The sequence below is a fragment of the Taudactylus pleione genome, unplaced genomic scaffold (genome assembly GCF_031769625.1).
Source record: "Taudactylus pleione unplaced genomic scaffold, aTauple2 ptg000089l, whole genome shotgun sequence".
NCBI classification, from domain to species: domain Eukaryota; kingdom Metazoa; phylum Chordata; class Amphibia; order Anura; family Myobatrachidae; genus Taudactylus; species Taudactylus pleione.
In genome coordinates, this window is record NW_028284491.1 from 9,249,812 (window position 1) to 9,269,179 (window position 19,368).

Genomic DNA, 19,368 nt, shown 5'->3' on the forward strand with positions numbered 1-19,368 from the left:
TTATACCAGATGAGACTGTATATTTTAAAGCATACAGTAAATTAGCCTCTGCATATTATACCAGGCGCCATGTGTAGCTCTGCATAATACATTTGAAACCAGATATGATAGAGTGTAATAAACATGGCAGCAGATGCAGCTATACATATAAGTCTTGACCCAGACATGGACCAACTCTGTATATTTGGCTGCAGAAATAGCAAATGTTATGCATTTAGCAACAGGCGTGAAAACATTACAATAGATACCAGATCACAGTTTTCATTTTTTTTCTGGCATCTGAGATAGCGTTTGATTCGGTGAAGTGGCTGTTCCTATGGGAGGTACTTTCTAGTTATGGGGTGGATCCCAGTTAGGGAAGCCAATCCCAGGTCATTTTTTCAATCTCTGGATTCGGGATTGAAAAATGCTCAATCCTCGGATTCCCGACATTAAGTTAGTCAGTGGGGTTGGCGGGCAGGGCTGAAGGGGCAGGCCAGCGTGACTTCTGATGTCACATCATGCTGCGCACAGCCACACAGCCAGGTGCTGGGGCAGCATCTGAGCGAGTGCTTTAATCCCAAAATTCCAGGATTGGAAGAGCCAATCCCAGGATTCAAATACCAACAATTTTAGGCCAAAATCCCGGGATCCCACCAATCCCTATCTCCTGTGTGTCTGCTCAGTGTGAATGGCTTTGTTTATTTTAGGAAGGGGCACTAGACAAGGATGCCTGCTGTTTCCATTATTATTCGCCATTGCAATGTAGCCATTGGCTTGTGCTACCAGTAATTTCTGGTTTGTTGATCTCCAGTCATGAAGAAAAAATTCTCTGTATGCTTATGACATGTTGTTTCATACACACACGGAATGTTTGCTACCTGCTGTATAGGCAATGGTGGATTGTCATAGCTCCTTCTTGGGTGGCAAAAAATTGGGACAAATCTGTCAATTTGCTTCTCCTACCTATTGTTCTTATGCTGTCATCTCATGCTTTTCCCCTATGGTGGTGCAGATTACTCACTCACTCCCCGACTGTTTCTTTAAATGGTCATTCTCAAATTAAGTATTTAAAGGCTAAATCACATGTTTCGCAAATGCTTCCTTTATCATTCACGGGATGAGTGACTTTGGTAAAAATGGTGATTCAACCCAAGTTTTAATATGTGTTACAGAATTCTCCCATTTATATCCCCATATCACTCTTTGCTACTATTACTTTTGTGTTTATTTGGGGGAATAGATAAGCTTGTATAGCTTCTAGAACTCTCTGTGGGGTTTGGGTCGAGGAGGCTAGGCCCTACCGGATATGCGGCTTTATTATACTGCCGCTTAATTAGGGCAATTTTGAGAATGGGTTACTCTGTCAGAACAGGGGATGCACCTCTAGCTACCCTCAAGAGGTCTGATCTGGCGTTTACTCCACTACAGAATCACCAGTCTAACACTGCCCTCCTCTTTTGCAGCAGGCGTGTAGAGGTTGGATGGCAGAGGCTTAGACACAATACAAAGGGTCCCCTTGTTGATTATTTAATGTTCTGCTACTACACAATGCAAAGGTTCTCCCTGTTGATTATTTAATGTTACTAATCAATTTCATTTTTCACAAAAATTTGTTCTTATATGAGCATTCCTTTTTTCAGCTCCAAGGGACTGTGATGGGTTCTAACATGGCTCCATCATATACCAATTTATTTGTGTCATTTTGAAAATAGGTGCATTATTTGATCTTGATTTTTCTCAGTATATTTTCTTTTATGTACGATACATTGATGATTTGTGTTTTGGACTGGTGGTGAGGAATATCTCATGGCCTTCATTAATCATTTGAACAGTTTAGATACTACCATTAAGTTTGCTTAAAATTATAGTTTATCTATTATTATCAACTTTCTTGATGTCATTGTTTTATGTAATGGACAGTTTTTCCCACTATGGTTTATAGAAAGAACAGTGATAAAAATGCATTATTGACAACTGATAGGTTCCATGCAAAACTACTGTCTATTGTTCTAGCAACTGATGTGAGTTGCAGGTTTCCTCAGACAATACATATAACCACAGGCCCTTATTGACAAGGTCAATCTGTTTCTTGAGCATGGTTATGATTCCATTGAAATTGAGCTAGCGATTTTAAACTGCTTGCAATTGACTCATGAGCAGTTATTAATGTCGAATTTGAAAAAAGACAAAGCACAATGGATCACCTTTATCAAGACACATTCAGTGACATCCAATAAAGTAAGAGATGTAGTCATACAGCATTGGCAGAGACCCTGGGTACAGACTTAAAAGAGCAACCATTGCTCTGTCATAAGCAAAGTGCAAACTGTAAAGACTTTTGGTCAAAAACATCATCTGTCATGATAATAGAAGGAGTCTATAAGTACAGTGGTTGTGTTATCTGGCAGTATTTGATGAAGCATTATACATTCACACAGCCAACTTTTGGTGAATGTTTTACAGTGAAGAGAAGAACATGTGAGAGTCGTTTTGTGGTATACATCATATTGTGCCCATGTTTATATGGGCCAAACATCAATAATGCTCAAAGATCACATTGCCTTTATCAGGTCCTCAATCAAGAATGACTGTACTTTACAGAATGGCAAAATGGGACTGACATACAATTTTGTTGCCGAAGGAAGCATAACTTCTCAATTCAACTATGAGATTGAATGAAGAGTTTAATCTATCATGTTTTTTTATATATTTGCTCATTAAATGTCCTTACTTTATTAGATAGAGTCTATGGCTTTTCATGTTGCTATGGTGAACTCAGAGTTAATTCTAGTGTTTATTCGGTAATGTGTACATTTTTTGTAACTGTTTATCCTTTCATATAGATTTAGTTGTAGTGTTTACTGTGTGGCATTTGCTGAGGTGTCAACAGTATTTTCTGTAAAGAAGCTTTTCTAAAACTCTTTTATTAGATATGCTGTCCCCCCATTTTCAGCTGATTTGCCCAATATCTAGCTACTCTATATGCAGGTAATGACTTGTTTACTTAGGACTGTTAACTGATGTACTGTGCTATGCTCTGTCCTTGTAACACTGGATGCAATATTTGATTCGTCCACCAGGTTCCAGCATCAGTTATATATACAGGTGTGTGTGTGGATTTTTTTGCTGTGTGATATCTCTTGAGAAAGGTGCTTTTGCATTGCAACAGCTACAGCTCTTCACAAATGATCCAGATGAATGATTGGCTGCTGTGACTTACTATTATGATATGGCAATACATTTTCAATATATATATATATATATATATACATATATACATATTAGGCATTTGGGCTGTACACTTTTGTACATACCATCAAATGTCTAACAACCATCTCTCTTTTATAGAGTCACTACTCTGTCCAGAAGGGGGCATCATTCCTTGGCATTGGAAGTGATAACGTAATCCTTGTGCAGATAAATGACAGGTAATACAATGTTTAGAAACGGGGATTTGGTGCACAAAAAAATACTTATTTTATTGTAATTGATGGGCCCTGGTACAGTGGTACTAGGGGGCAAGTCCAATAGTGTGGGGGTAGAATTAAGGGCCAACGCGGAGACCCATCTGATTTCGGATAGATCTGTTGCACAAGGTATAGGACTGATGTAAATGCCTGCGGATAGTGATGGCAGCTAATTTAACAAGCTGATAGATAGGGGGCACTTACTGCCGAATTACATACAATGCTGAATAAGCCTCATGGTTTTCCAAATGATCATGTTATTTGTGATAATCTTTATTTAAATGCAGGGGTGAAATGATGCCAGAAGATTTGGAGCTCAAAATACAGAAAGAAAAATCTGAGGTAATCTGGTTTAAGAGATTCAGAAAGATAAATAGCCAAATTGCTATTTTCATTGTACCAAGATAAATAGCCAAATTGCAGTTTTCATTGTGCCATCCGAAGCTACTTTGCAGTGATTATCCAATTACAAAAGATGCTCTGTATGTAGGTATGTTACCACTGAATAACCTACACATACTGTAATATGGTTATATGTATTATTAGTCACTCCCATGTAATAACAAAGGTTAATTTGTTATTAGGGTTCCGTTCCTTTCCTGGTTAGCACAACTTGTGGGACAACTGTACTTGGAGCATTTGATCCCCTACAAGGCATTGCGGATGTGTGTGAACGCCATGGTGTATGGCTGCATGTTGATGTAAGTTCAAATAACGTACTATTATTTGTATTTGTGTCCAGTCTTACAGTAAAGAAGGGCTAATATAGAGGGCAGAGTGTATTGATTTCACATTCAAGCAGACTGGACCTATACGGTACAGTACATGAACTATGGGCACATGTACAGCACATTCACACAGTATGCCACAAATTGGGATCCCAGTACTCGATACCAGCTCTGCCGGTCACATCACAGCTATCTGTGTTCCTCCTGGCTGTAGGTGGCATCCCTGAGCACTGTACTTTACTTCCAGCATGGCGGTTGGCATTCTCTCCAGATTAATTCCTGTACTTGTTGAGCATGAGCACCACCATCTTGGTTTGCGATCACCTGACTGCACTGACCAATTAGAATCCAGTGACATTGGTCACCTGCTCTGCTCAGCCTATCGGTGCTCAGAGTGCCTTATGTAAACCTCAACTTGTACTGTGATTATTGCCAGAACAACTTCTCTTTCCTGAAGGTCAGTCTCCTGGCTCCTAGTTCTGTTTGCATTCTGCCCCTGATCCAGTCATCTGTCTCCTGCATCGCTAAACAGAATTCAGACTAAGCCACCAGTCTCCTGCATTGCTATACAGCATTTAGACTCAGGGCCTGATTCAGAAGCGGACAGTATTCTAAAGCCACAGGGAAGTGGCTGTGCAATACTGTCCAACTAAAATGCAAATTCAGCAGGAGGTGTCTGTAGGAAATAGACACATCCGGCATGCATCTGCTATCCGAATGCACTGTCTGTAGTTGTCAAGTGGGAAGGGAGCAGCGGACAGCGGCGGGTGCAGGAGCAGAAATTCAAGTATAATTTTGGGGGCATTATATATTGGGCAATGCATAAGGGGCACTATGTAAAGGGCACTACTGGTGACACGGCATAAGGTGCACAACTGGGGGAACTGTAAATTGGGGACTGCATAAGGGGCACTATATAAGGGGCACTACTGGGGCACTGTATAAGGGGCACTATTGGGGGCACTGAATAAGGGGCACTATGGGGGCGCTATATATTGGGCACTATATAAGGGGCACTGTATAAGGGGCACTACTGGCAGCACTGTATAAGGGGCACTACTGGTAGCACTGTATAAGGGGCACTACAGGTGGCACTGTATATAGGCACACTACTTGGGGCACTACAACAGGAGGCATTGCATAAGGAGCACTACTACTGGGTCACTGCATAAGGGGCACTACTACTGGGGCACTGCTACAGGGGGCATTGCATAAGGGGCACTGCTACTGGGAACATTGCGTAAGGGGCACTACTACAGTGGGCATTGAATGAGTGGCACTACTACTAGGGGCACTGCTACTCAGAACATTGCATAAGGGGCACTACCACAGTGGCCATTGCAAGAGGGGCACTCCTACTGGGGGCTTTAAGATGTGGAATGGAAAGGAATGTTCCCAGAGTGACGAGAAACGGTGGTGTGTCATGTTGACACGCTCCCATATTCAGTGGCCACGTCCATCGTGGCATGTGGCCATGCCCACTTTTTAGGCATGTGCACATAGGGGGTTGGACTCCATTTTTCATCTTGCCCTGGGCTCCAAATACCGTGGGCTGGGTACACACCTAAATGACCGGCAATCGTGCCGATGTTCAGGGTGAAAGATGTAATGAAAGACAGAACAATCACTGTTCCGTCCTTCATTAACTTGTACAGGCTCATAAGTGATATCATATGATTGACTGTGCAGCACAGCCAAGCGCACAATATCGCAAGCGACCGCAGGTATGCACAAATTGGTCATACACACTGCACGATATGCCCGATTTGTCATTCCGAGTTGGCTAAATCGGCCAAATCGGGTTGATATCATACAGGTGTGTATGCAGCCTTAGTTACACCACTGCCTACCAGTGCATATTAGATCTCCTCATTACCACAAGTGAAATAATTAGCACCACCTGTGGCTCTATTAGAACATGTCTGCCAGTAATGAATACGTTTGTGCACCAACTAGAAGATCTGGAAAACATGCACTGTTAGTAGTCCCTGTGGACTTGAATTGGTAAACACTGATGCAGTATTTGTTATCAGGGCCGTAACTAGGGTAGTGCGATCAGTGCCATGGCACAGGGCACCACAAGGCAGGCGCTGTTCAGGCCTGTCAATTTTTTTGTTTATTATCATTCTCTCTTATAGCTTCCTCTGCTTTTACCCCACAGCTCCTGGCCTCCCCTATCTCTTCCCTGGCCCTTCCCCATGAAGCTATGGACCTTTTTCAGGTGCACCATCTTATGCCCCTATTTAAAAGGGGGGGGGGCAGTGCTCTCTCTGGCACAGGGCACCAAATAGTCTAGATACGGCTCTGTATGTTATGTTAATTGTTATTCCTTCATATGATGGAATTGGTATGGAATACCGCCAGTCATATTTAGACCATTTACTAACCTAACCTCCCCCCCTAACCCTAACTCTCCCTTTGGGGTGCCTAACCCCCCCTCTAAGTGCTTAAACCTAACCCCCCCTTCTCATCAGCCTAAACCTAAGTCTCCCAGGGGGGTGCCTAACTCTAACCTCCCCCTGGCGGTTCCTAACCTAAACCCCTCTTCCCCTAGCCTTATAAAGCCACTGGTAAAACAATATAGTGATTTCCCCAAACTGTTTACACCCCCAAAAATGTGTATTTCAAAAACATATACCAGCAACAATTTTTTTTAATGCTCGTAAACTGAGAGAATGGGATATTCCTCTTCCATGAATTCAAGTGACAGCTATCAAAATGAAGATAGATGTCAATATCAATATTCTTAATATATGTACCCGTATTTATTATCTCGCCAGCCTTTCAATGTGTTCTTTCTAGAAATAAATCGAAAAATTCTGCTTTAGACTCCTGAAAATTAGAGGCAAATCTTAAATTCAATAAAAATTAATATAGTCTATAACTTTTTTAAATTCACTAGCTGTTACCTCATAAACAATAATATAATCAATAAAATGTTGAAACTTTAAAAATGTTTATTTTTGGAGGGATTCTTATCATAAATGTATATGTCTTCCCATTGACCAACATATAGATTTGCAAAACTGGGTGCACAGGGAGTGCCCATAGTAGTTCACCACATTTGATTATAAAAGATTCCTTGGTAGGCGAATTATTAGTTTTGAGAACATAACTTCACAGTCTAAAATAAGCTATATATATATATATATATATATATATATATATATATATATATATATATAATATTTATTTCAGGGTCTTTTTATGTTTGTGGAATCTTTTATATATTTAAATAAAATTTTTAAGAATTCAATCAATTTAATAGGGACATAGATTTTATATGGTGTACAGTTGATGCTGAGCACATTATACAAACAGTTCTTATGAAAAAGAATTGATGCTATATAAGTTTATCTTGAAGGAGACCATGAAATAAATAGGAAACATCTAATTACTGATTAATGGGCTGAGATCCCAATATAAGAGGACTGTGATTATTGTAGACTAGCTCTATCCCCCTGACAAAGTTGAATATGACAAAATAAACACATAGGAATATAACCAGGAAATAAGGAAATGGCACAGTACAGCTGCAGTAGTGCTGTCCAGAGAGAGTATTGTCTTTCAAGTGGCAGTGGATGTGGGTATGGTGTGTGAGCTGGACCGGCTAATCTGCACAGACCCGTCGAGTAATAAGTTCCAATGCTTTTGATGAAATATGCTGATGCAAAGGTTTTTTATTAAAATGTACTTCACTATTTGTGCACCACCTTACTTCAAGCATCCTGCTGAAAGTTACTATATAAGCTTTGTAATGACAGTTAGTTATTACTCATAAAGATATTTTACCTTAGGTGTGACTGTGCATTAAAAATATGATGCACTCTACTATTTTCCAGCATCTTAAATGAGCCCCTCTACAGTAACTCCCTTCAACCCGGTTCAACAATTCACCATATATCACGTGTAATTCATCACACAGCCTTGAGCACACAGGCCCTGATTCAGAGCCGGACGCTCTGACAGAACGCTCGCTCTAAATCAGGGCCGTCCTTCTTAATTTTTAGAGTGGCCTCCTGGCCGCTCGTACAGCTGTGGGTGACCACCCACAGCTATAGCGAGCGACCAGGAAGATGGTCGCGATGGTCAAGACCATCGCGACCATCGGGCTTGCGACGAGACCCTAGTGGTAGGGTCTCGTTGCCGCAAGCCCTGGAGTGCTTTCGGCTCTATCGGAGCCGAGAACACTCCCACTGACATCACTTGTGATGTCAGTGGGGCCGGCCCCAGACGGTAGGCGTTCCATTGGGAACGCCTCTGTCTGGGCAGCCACACCCCCGGCACGCCCACCAAAGGGGGCCTGCTGTCACTCACCATCGACAGCATGCCCCCTTTGGTACGAGACCCGGAGCGACGGCTTGCCCATCTCTATCTGGGTCTCGCGCATGCGCACAATGGAGCCGGCTCCGTCGTGCGCTTCCGCACTGGGCCAACATCAACCCGCTTTCGAGCGCTCAGCGCTCGCGAGCGGGTCTGAATCAGGCCCACAGTCCGTCATATAGCCGTCAGTATGCTGGAGAGTGGTGACCATTTTCTTGTAGCACACATCTTTCTTATTTTTCTCCTGAGTGATTCCTACATGGTAGGTGAAGAGTGATGACATCATTACTGTGTTTCCAGCTGCCAGTCTGGCCATAGGGAGATCTCCACTATCTTATTTTTTTGTTTTAAATTTTGGCCTACAAATATGTAGGAATCTTTAATCCATAACAGAGTTAGAGAGTCAATGTAAAATACTAATTATTTTCTTGTCTATCCTATAGGCTGCATGGGGAGGCAGTGCCCTTCTGTCCAGCAGACACAGGCATCTACTGAGTGGCATAGACAGGTCAGCAATATACTGTAGACAGTTATAAATTATGAAAATATACTCATACTTAGGTCCCAATTTATCAACGAGTTTTATCATACGCAATGAGTTTTCAAACTTGTCATGTATGATAATGGTGCTCCAGCCAATCAGCTCCTAACTGTCATCTGTTTGAAAAATGACAGTTGGGAGCTGATTGGCTGGAGCACCATTTTTCATACGCAACAAGTTTTAAAACTCATTGCATATGATAAAACTTGTTGATAAATGGGCCCCTTAGTGACACAAATGTATTCGTACTTGCTTTTACTTACTGCAGTCTATGTGGAAAAGTTGATTTGTACCTTATAAGACATATGAGATTTCAAAACCCGGTAACAGTGACTACTGCAGCTTTATTCTGGATATTGAAATGCCTCAAGCCACACTGATACCACAGAGTTATACGCAGTCTACAGGAAACATTCAGCTCACAGTCTTTGTGCTTGATGATGTTTTATGCGTGAAAAGGACATACATGTTAAGATTCCCGCCATTCTATTATTCACATTTGCACACATTTGCACCAGAAAAGGACTTTATCAACACTTTATTTATTAACATTTAGTGGTATAGTGCCACAATATTCTGTAACGGTGTACCAACGCAGGATGTGACAGGCTTGGCTGGTGACAGGAGAGAACCACAGTGTGAAAATGCAACACAGCCCCAGCCTGTTTAGCATACAGCTGACTAACCTAGGTTAATCGAGTGCTTCTTCCTTATGACAAAACAGCCCAGGCTATAAGTGCGGGTGTAGTAAGTACATGCGTCCGGCGGTTCAAATCTGGACAGCGGCAGCCCGGCAAAGGTGAAAATCCCGAGCCTCCCTAAGGTAAGTATCGCTAACCTAAATCCCCCCCTAACCCTAACGCTCCCTTAGGGGTACCTAACCCTAACCTCCCCCCCAAGTGCCTAACCCTAATCGCCCCTCTAAGTGCCTAATCCTAACCCCCCTTCCCCGCCTCCTAAACCTAAATCCCCCGGGGGGGTGCCTAATCCTAACCCCCCTTTCCCCTAGCCTAACCCTAACCTCCCGGGGGGGTGCCTAACCCTAAGTCCCCCCCGGGAACCCTAAACCTAACCCTCTCCCCCCCCGCAGCTGTCCGCGCCCGGCATCTCTTCGATCGGGATGCCGGGCGTCGGTCTTCCGGCGTCTGGTTATAGACAGGCATCTACATTTAGACGCCTGTCGTTAGTACTACGCCAGGATTAGAACGTCTGGAAGCCGGCGGTCGGGATTTAGACCGTCGGCTTCCAAACTACATCCCATAAGCGCTGATGCTGGTATCCCATTGGGATGGGGAAGGGCACCTTTTTAAAAATATATATTTTTCTTTATCTTTGTTATTCAACATTAAAATGTCAGTCCGTGTCATCAATATGATGGTGGTCGGCATTTCTATCACATGATGACAGACGTTACACGTAAGATGAGTGTAGCTCACATCGCTGTCTACAACCACCAGCACAGACACCAGTATACTCTCTGCTGTACAGTTATCAGCTCTGTCTTCCACACCCAGCACCGTCTCATCACTGCTAGAGCCTCCAGCACTGCTTGCTAGATCCAGTCTTTCTGCAGGTATCCTTGCTGTGTCAGCTCACTCTAAAGCACAGTGTAACCAGTACTGAATTCCATCTGCTGCTTACCGTGAAGGACCATTGTCTCACCTCCTCAGTACATCTGTACCAATAGCAGCTCTGTTCTCTCTCTCATGAGGAGGTGCTTCCGATCAGTGGTGAAACTATCTGCACATATCGTCGGATTAGAGCCGCAGCCGATGGGCGTCTCAGTGGGAAGCCTATTGGCTGTGGCATAGATTTGGGCGCTACTGCAACCACGTCCACCTCTGAGTCAGGCCCTCTGTCCAGGTGTGTATCTATAATGGGTGGAGGGTGTGCGGGGCACACGAGCCCCTGGTCCAAGGGGGGGCACGCACCCTGCACTCATAGTATACTTACCTCTCCGGAGTCCCACATCGGCGCGGGGGTCCGGCGCTGTAGAAACGACTGGCAAATGGTCGCCGCTGCCATTTTGCCTTCATTTACACATGTGCAGTACAGGAAAAATGGCCCCCGTGGTCATTTTCCCGGTGACCTGCGCATACTCTATAGACTCTGGGCGCACTCTAGTGTCCAGGGTCTATAACTCCGTCGCTGGCCGCGCACAGCTCAGTGTGCTGCTGGGCGGCGGACAGAGAGGAGGGGGACCGTTGGGGACTGCGGAGTCTAGGGACTGTTGGAGACTGCACACGGGCCCCCTCCTCTCTAGAAACGCCCCTGTCTCTGTCAGATGACCAGTATAAGCACAAATATAGAGAAGTACAGTAATACACATTTAGAGAAGATATCGTTTCAGATGCTGGCTTTAATTCCCTAGTATCCCCATGCTAGGTGGCACTCAGCCACTGTGTTTGCTGACAATTTTCCTGTATTCAGGATCATTCATTAGGCAACCTAATCTGAGAGATCCAGATGATATTAAACCAATGTTAATTATTGGTTTAAAACAAAGAAAGGGGGCAGGGGGGAGCAGTATGTTGCCTGGGGCCACATGGGGTTCTATAAACAAACACAAACAATACTTGACAAGTAACATTCCAATTGATTACTTGATTGATTGATTTTTTTGAAGAAACATTGGCAATATTTATTTTAGTAAATGTTGTATCTTTCGAATGTTTTCATGTTCATTTTACTAATAGTCTTCCTTCTAAAGTGCCACTATAAAAGATTTTGTTACAAGTCTGCACTTTTTGTCCCTATGTGAAAGCAGACACGTTCTCTATATATTTGTCTTACAGAGCAGATTCTGTCACCTGGAATCCACACAAATTACTAGGTGTTGGTTTGCAGTGTTCTGCTTTTCTTCTGCGGGATACAACTGTGAGTATATGAACGTAGCAATGTGTATATTATGTTTCCTCTACAAACTGAATAAATGGCCCATCTTGCATTTATCTTATACTAGCTGATGTACCGGGTTTCTCCTGGGTAGACCTTAGCTATTTATTGTTTCCATTTCCATCTCACCACTCCAATAACACATTAATCCTTTACCTCTATGCTAATGCAACACTGCTATAGTAAGACATTACCCTCCCTCACCTGTGTACTAACACATTCCACTCCCTCTGTATTAACACCTTTCCCTCCCTCGCCCGTGTTGTAACACATTCAACATTCCCCTCCCTCACCTGTGTAGAACTACAATCTCTCCCTCACACCTGTAGTAAATTATTCCCCTCCATCACCTCTGGAGTAACACATTCACCCCCTCACCTCTGTAGTAACACATTTCCCTGTTTATCCCTGTAGTAACACATTCCCCTCCCTCACCTCTATAGTAACACATTTCCTTCCCTCACTATTCAAATAGGGGAGCCACACCAACTGCCAGTGATGTTTGGCAGCACTTGGGATGACAGTTGGTGTTTGAATATTAACTGTGCTACAGCCACGATGAGACAGTCAGACAGGACATTGTGCAGGGGGAGGAACATTTTAGCCCTTTTCACCCACTTATGCTGCAAATTTTGAAAAATCTCTTCTGAGGAGGCACCTACTTCATGGGAGTCATATACTCCCCAATTTTCATGTTTCAAGGTCCAGGAGTTTAGCATCTCCGTCTGAGGATGAATCACCCCCAATGTTCCTATTTCCAATAAAAGCTTAAGTTTTGCCTTACCGTTGAATGAAACAGCTAATGAGGAGCCTGCTGTCTCTCCATATGTAAAATAATATCTAGGTTAGAAAAAGCTCTTGGTGGCCTTTAACCACTTAACTGATGAATTCTCTCTCCAAAAACCGCTCCGAAATTGTCGATTTTTTTTTTATGATTGAATTAGGTCAGGAACAGCTTTTTAAAACTTATCCAACATGATTTTCTAAAAAAAAAAATTTTTTAAGCGCTGTATACGATAAAAATGGCAATTTTTATGCTATTTAGTACAGTTGGCCATCGATAGAAACATCGATTGTGACCACAGCTACCGATGTTTCCTTAACATCGGTTGGGCTGCCATCTATATATATATATATATATATATATATACATGCGCGCATATATATATATATTAAGGGTGAGCGGGTTCGGATTTACTCGGTTCTTATCGCCACTTTACCGCAAATTCTGATTTATTATATTGGCTATCCAAAACACATGATAGGCGATAGCCAATAAAATGCCGTTTAAAGATCCGAGTAAATCCGAGTAAAACCGAACCCGCTCACCCCTAATATATATATATACGTGCATATATATGTGTATATATATATATATATATGCGTGCATATATATATGTATATATATATATACATACACATATATATATATATATACACACACACACATATATATATATATATATATCTGTATATATCAGATATATATATATATATATATATATATTATGGCCAGGGCTCTGATTTATTCATGGGGGTGGGGTTATCATCAATGGGGAAGAGGCTGCTGATAGAGGGGTTGGAGTGAGGGAAGGACAGCGCTGACAGCGCTACCTTCCCTGCTCGGCGGCTGCTGCTAGCCGGAGTTGGAGGGAGAGAAGGACAGCGCTGTTAGCGCTGCCTTCTCTGCCCTGTCAGCAGCCGCTAGGCTGTTGCTAACTGCCGGAGGAGGGAGAGAAGGACAGCGCTGTCTTCTCTACCCTGTCCTCTCGGCAGCTGCCGGGGGGGGTGGGTTCGCCGGCGCTGGGCTGGCCGATCACTGCAGTGATCGGCCCACGGGGAGGGGAAAAGTGTGCAGAGGGACCAGGAGGTCCCTCTGTGATTGGCGGCTGCTAGAAAATGATTTTCCAGCAGCCGCCCATAGAGCTTTTCTGACTGGTCGTATCAGATACGACCATGTCAGGGAAAGCCCAGTCTGGTATGGTCGTATCTGATACGACCATGCCAGGCAAGTGGTTAATGTGAAGCATCTCTGCAATTATTGTTATTATCTTAATTGACAATGGGTAACATATTACACAGCACTTTACATTGAGGGGATCATGATATAACAAAATACTTACAATTACATGAAACATAAGGTAAAGAGGGTCCTGTCTATTATTATTATTATCATCATTTATTTATATAGCACCACAAGTGTTCCGCAGCGCCTTACACAGTATATAACCAAAACAGTGACTAACAGTACAATACAAATACAATGCAGGACAAGGACATGGATAGTATATATTGCTACATTGGTGACCATAACACCCAAATAAGCAACAGAGCATAAGCAACCAAGTGTTAGGTGCCCTAGTGGGGAGTAAGAAGTAGATGAAAATAAAGTAAGGAGAAGAGGGTAGAGGGCCCTGCTCGCAAGAGCTTACATTCTAAAGAAGCCTACAACCTAAGAGATGTGGGGAACACTTAAACATATTGACCACTGCACATTTATTACAGGGGCTATTGGAGCGATGTCATGCAGCTAACGCCAACTACCTTTTCCAAACTGACAAATTTTACAACCTGAAGTATGACACTGGAGATAAGTCCATACAGTGTGGTCGCAGGGTAGACTGTCTCAAGCTCTGGCTAATGTGGAAGGCACTGGGATCCAAAGGACTGGAGAAACGCGTGGATCAAGCACTGGAGAATACCAGGTAAGAGATTACCTCTCAATATGCATGCCCCATGGTTACCTTAGTGTGTTTAAGGCTGGTAACCATTTTAAATAATCAGTGAGAGAACAACAATAAGGTCTGAGCGCAACATTTCCCACAATGCCGCTTCAATATACATAATTTGCTGCACATTGTTACAAGTGATTGAATATACGGTATATTGCCTCAGTATTGGATTACCCATACACCTATAGGTATAGCTGGACATATGTCTGTTTTGGTAAAATCCACAGATTGATACTGAGCATGCTCACAAAATAAGCTGCATGACTGGAGATACAAGACGGGGAAGGGAAGGTGTAAGTACAGTAAGGAAATGTTAGAGGCAGACCCACACGGAGAAGCATATACAGTATGACTGTCAGTAGACATATCTAATGCGGGTACCTGAGTGTTGGTGCAAATACACGCTGGGCACGACATCGGTCACATGCACCAGCCGCCGCTTCTGATTCGCCTCTGCAGTTGCTAAAGATTTTGCACAGATTATAGGATTTGGTGCAAATATTAAAAAATATTTATGTAGTGGATGATGTAAACCTGGCTACAGACTCAGCATATGGGAGTAAACATGTTATTTTTACAAGAGGCTAATGTCGGGTGCACCTGTTGGAGTGGGGGCTAAGAAGAGCCCCTGAAGTTTTCTACATGCAGCTGTGGCAGCACATCTGGAAGTACAGCATGGACAGTCAGTCCTGATGTCCATGCTGTCTTCCCTACACTCCCGCCAGTACCAGAACGCCGGTACCGATCCGGGGATGCTGGTGAGCATCTGGGGTCACAGCTAGCGGTGACCCCAGATGTTCCGGACCATGGCCGGAATCAAGGGGGACAGCAAGGTAAGCGGCGGGGTCCCGCGGTGGGTCCCCGCTGTTACATGGTCCAGAGTCCCCAGGCAGGGGGCTCCCTGGGGACTGGCAGCAGCGTGGAGCCAGGTATGTAACCTGCGCTTCCACTACCCCCCTGGGACAGCGGACCGCAGCAGAGCGGTAGCGCTGCGGCGTCCCGGGGGTTAAATGCATGCCAGGGGAGCGCGCCTTCCCTGTCTCACAGCCGGCGCCTCCCCCGCTGCACACAGCCCTCTCTGCAACACGCCGACTGGCCCTGTGGCAGCGCTCCTCCCCCAGGCCAGCCTCCTCTCTGCTCCTTGGCGGCCATCTTCAAGAACGCATGGTGAACGCTGCTGGAAGTCTGGACGGAGGCATTATGGTCTGGGTCCCCCCGCATACCTCTCCTCCGCTGTGGTCAGGTCTGTGTATGCAGCGCTGTGTCCTACCAGGCTCTGTGTCTGTGTAGTTGATTATCAGCGCTGGTTAGTGCAGGAATTGAGTTTCTTTGCATTGTATGTGACTGTGCTAGCGCTGCTGCCTGTACTTTCCATTTCTGACTGTCAGCCTTATTACTGTCCCTGTTCTTTCTGCTAAAGCCCTTGCGGTGCGGTGCTGCAGGGTGGTCTCTCGCCTTTTTAAAAACAATTGGTGAGAGGGGTCACATACTTTATACCATCATGCCTGAAAGTGACTTTCCTCTCCGGCTACAGTGTACTACGTGTAAAGTGCCTTTAGCGGAGGGGGAGGGTAGCGCGGAGGGCCTCTGCCGGCAGTGTTTGTCATTGGCGCGGTTACAGCACCGGTACAGGAGCCGCCCTGGGCTTGTTTCGCTCAGGCGCTTACAACCTTAGTGGGCCAGTTAGCTCCGCAGCCCACGTTTACACAGATGGGTTCAGGAGCCGGCGTGGGTTAACTCCCTGACGAGTTCTGTACAGCACTTGTCGGATGTGTTGCAAGGGGAGTCTGTGATGCGGCCACATAAACGGCCGGTGGCGTCTCTGTCGGCTCCTTATGAGGATGACGAAGGGACGTCTGATGATGGGGAGATTCTGGATCCTTACGATCAGGAACCTCTCCATACTAAGGACGCAGACGCTAGGACCAAGGTGTATATTCCTGGACTTATTCGGGCACTCCGCACAGCCTTGGTGATTGAGGACGAAGTTCCCCCAGCGGCTAAATCCAAGTATGCCTTTTTTAAAGATGTGAAGGGTGACGCCACAGTCTTTCCTCTTTCGGGTCAGTTGGTGGACCATTTAGAGGAGGCGTAGAAACAGCCTGGCAAGCGATACCAGCCGCAGAGGCGTCTGGCGGTGGCTTATCCGTTCGCGGATAATTATTTTGCTAAGTGGGAATCCCCTCCACAGGTGGATTCTCATGTGACACGTCTTGTCCGTAGTGCCACGTTACCAATGCCATCCATGTCCTCCCTTAAGGATGCTACGGACCGCAAGGTGGAGATCTGCCTGAAGTCCACTTATTCCCTTGCGGGGGGGGGGCAGCGCGGCCGGCTATGGCCATTTGCTGGGTTGCCAGAGCTATGGAGCGCTGGGCGGATTCGTTGGAGGCGTCCTTTGATTCCGACTGTCCGGCTGAGCAGGCGGAGTTGATTGGTAATCTCCGTGATTCGGCCACTTATATCAACGAGGCGGCCTTAGACATTAGTACCCTGGTGTCTCGAATTTCTTCAGCAGCGGTGGCTGCTCGTCGCACCTTGTGGTTGCGATCCTGGAAGGCGGACGCTGATTCCAAAAAGGGTTTGGAGGCATTGCCCTTTAACGGAGAAGTTCTCTTCGGTCCAGATCTGGACAAGATTGTAGCCACACTGACGGCAGCCAAATCGGCATGTCTCCCGTCGGCCGCTGTACCTTCTGGTTCAGGACCATCGTCCTTTCGGTCTTATAGGGCCCAGGGCAGGCCCAAACCACAGTCTTTTCCCCGACAGGCTGGTCCCAAGAAATCGGCCAAGCCCCGGAAGCAGGCCTGGAGTACCAGACGTCCGGCCTCTAAGCCAGATGACAAGCCTGCGGCCTGATGGTCCGGGCCTCCCTTTGGGGGATCCCAAAGTGGGAGGCCGCCTGCTGCAGTTCGCCCGGCGTTGGTCGGTCACCACGACAGACAAGTGGGTTCTCGAGGTGGTCTCCCACAGGTATGCCCTCTCTTTCCGGCACAGACCCCCGGCTCGATTTTTCACCACGGGTCTACCATCAGACCGGAACAAGGCCACGGAGCTGCGGAAGGTCTTGCACGCTATGCTCCAGGCTGGAGTTATAGTGCCTGTTCCATTCTCCCAGAGGGGCCAGGGTTTCTATTCCAATCTCTTTTTGGTGCAGAAACCCAATGGGTCATATCGTCCGATTCTCAACCTCAAAGCTCTCAACAAGTTTTTGCGGGTGCCGAAGTTTCGGATGGAGACCCTATGGTCCATCATTCTGGAACCTGGGGACTACATGGTGTCATTGGACATACAGAACGCTTACCTGCATGTCCCTATTCTTTTGCGCCATCAACAGTTCCTCAGGTTTGCAATCCGCAGCGACCACTTTCAGTTTCGGGCGTTTCCTTTTGGCCTGGCGACAGCACCGCGTGTGTTCACCAAGGTGATGGCAGTCATGGCGGCTTCTCTGCGGCTGCAGGGAGTCCGCATGTTGCCGTACTTGGACGACCTTTTATTAGTGGCAGGATCTCCGGAGCTCCTTCTGCACCACTTGGACCTGACCGTTGCGCTACTGCAACGGCACGGCTGGTTAATAAACTGGCAGAAGTCCACTCTAATCCCATCTCAGCGGATTCTGCACCTCGGAGCCTTATTGGACTCGGGACAGCAAAGGATCTTTGTGACAGGGGAAAAGATCTCTGCTTTACAGTCGAGGGTGCGCAGTTGTCTGCACAGCCACCGGGTGTCTCTCCACTCAGCGATGAGGTTACTGGGCTCCATGGTGTTGGTGTTCGACATGGTGGAATATGCCCAGTTTCACTCCAGACCTCTGCAGCATCTGATCCTGTCCAAGTGGTACGGGCTCCCTCAGTCTCTAAAATCCCAGACGATAGTGCTCACCCCGGAGGTTCGCCTGTCTCTTGCCTGGTGGTTGCAGATGACCCATCTCAACAAGGGACGTCCATTCTGGGTACCAAATTGGGTCCTGTTGACAACGGACGCCAGTCTTCGGGGCTGGGGAGCAGTTTTGGGTCCACACTTGTTCCAGGGCAGGTGGACTCCGGCAGAAGCGGAGCTTCCAATAAATATCTTGGAACTCCGAGCGGTCTTCAATGCCCTCCAGCAGGCACATCGGGTTCTCCAGGGTCGACCAGTGCAGGTCCAGTCGGACAACGCTACCACCGTGGCCTACATAAACCGGCAAGGAGGAACCCGAAGTCGGGCGGCTCTCGTAGAGGTGTCTCGGATCCTGGTATGGGCGGAGCACAATCTTCCGGCCATATCAGCTGTCTTCATCCCGGGAGTGCTAAATTGGGAGGCGGACTTTCTCAGTCACCAGGACGTTCATCCAGGGGAATGGTCCCTGCGTTTTTCAACTTCTGGTGGACAAGTGGGGTCTTCCAGAGATCGACCTCATGGCGTCCCGGCACAACAACAAGTTGCCGGTGTACGGGTCTCGCACAAGAGACGAAAAGGCGTCTCTGGTGGATGCTCTGTTCGTCCGGTGGACGTTCCGGTTCGCTTACCTGTTTCCTCCGGTTTCTCTTCTTCCACGAGTAATCCGGAAATTCAAACAGGAAGGAGGGACGCTCCTGTTGATAGCTCCCGCGTGGCCCAGAAGGCACTGGTTCTCAGACCTTCAGGGTCTGTCCGTGGACAGTCCTCTGCGGTTGCCGCTATGACCGGACCTTCTGTCGCAGGGTCCTTGTCTTCACCCG

The 19,368-nt window shown here is 45.9% G+C and overlaps 1 protein-coding gene across 2 annotated transcripts in view; it reads left to right on the top strand.

Moving 5' to 3' along the window:
• CSAD (cysteine sulfinic acid decarboxylase) overlaps positions 1-19,368 on the top strand; it is a 56,828-nt gene that overhangs the window by 22,424 nt on the left and 15,036 nt on the right. For both annotated transcript variants that reach the window (XM_088469269.1, XM_088469268.1), the window contains exons 6-11: positions 3,331-3,410; positions 3,737-3,791; positions 4,034-4,150; positions 8,944-9,008; positions 11,837-11,918; positions 14,442-14,641. In XM_088469269.1, coding sequence (XP_088325395.1) covers positions 3,331-3,410; positions 3,737-3,791; positions 4,034-4,150; positions 8,944-9,008; positions 11,837-11,918; positions 14,442-14,641 — 599 coding nt within the window. The remainder of the gene's footprint in view (positions 1-3,330; positions 3,411-3,736; positions 3,792-4,033; positions 4,151-8,943; positions 9,009-11,836; positions 11,919-14,441; positions 14,642-19,368) is intronic.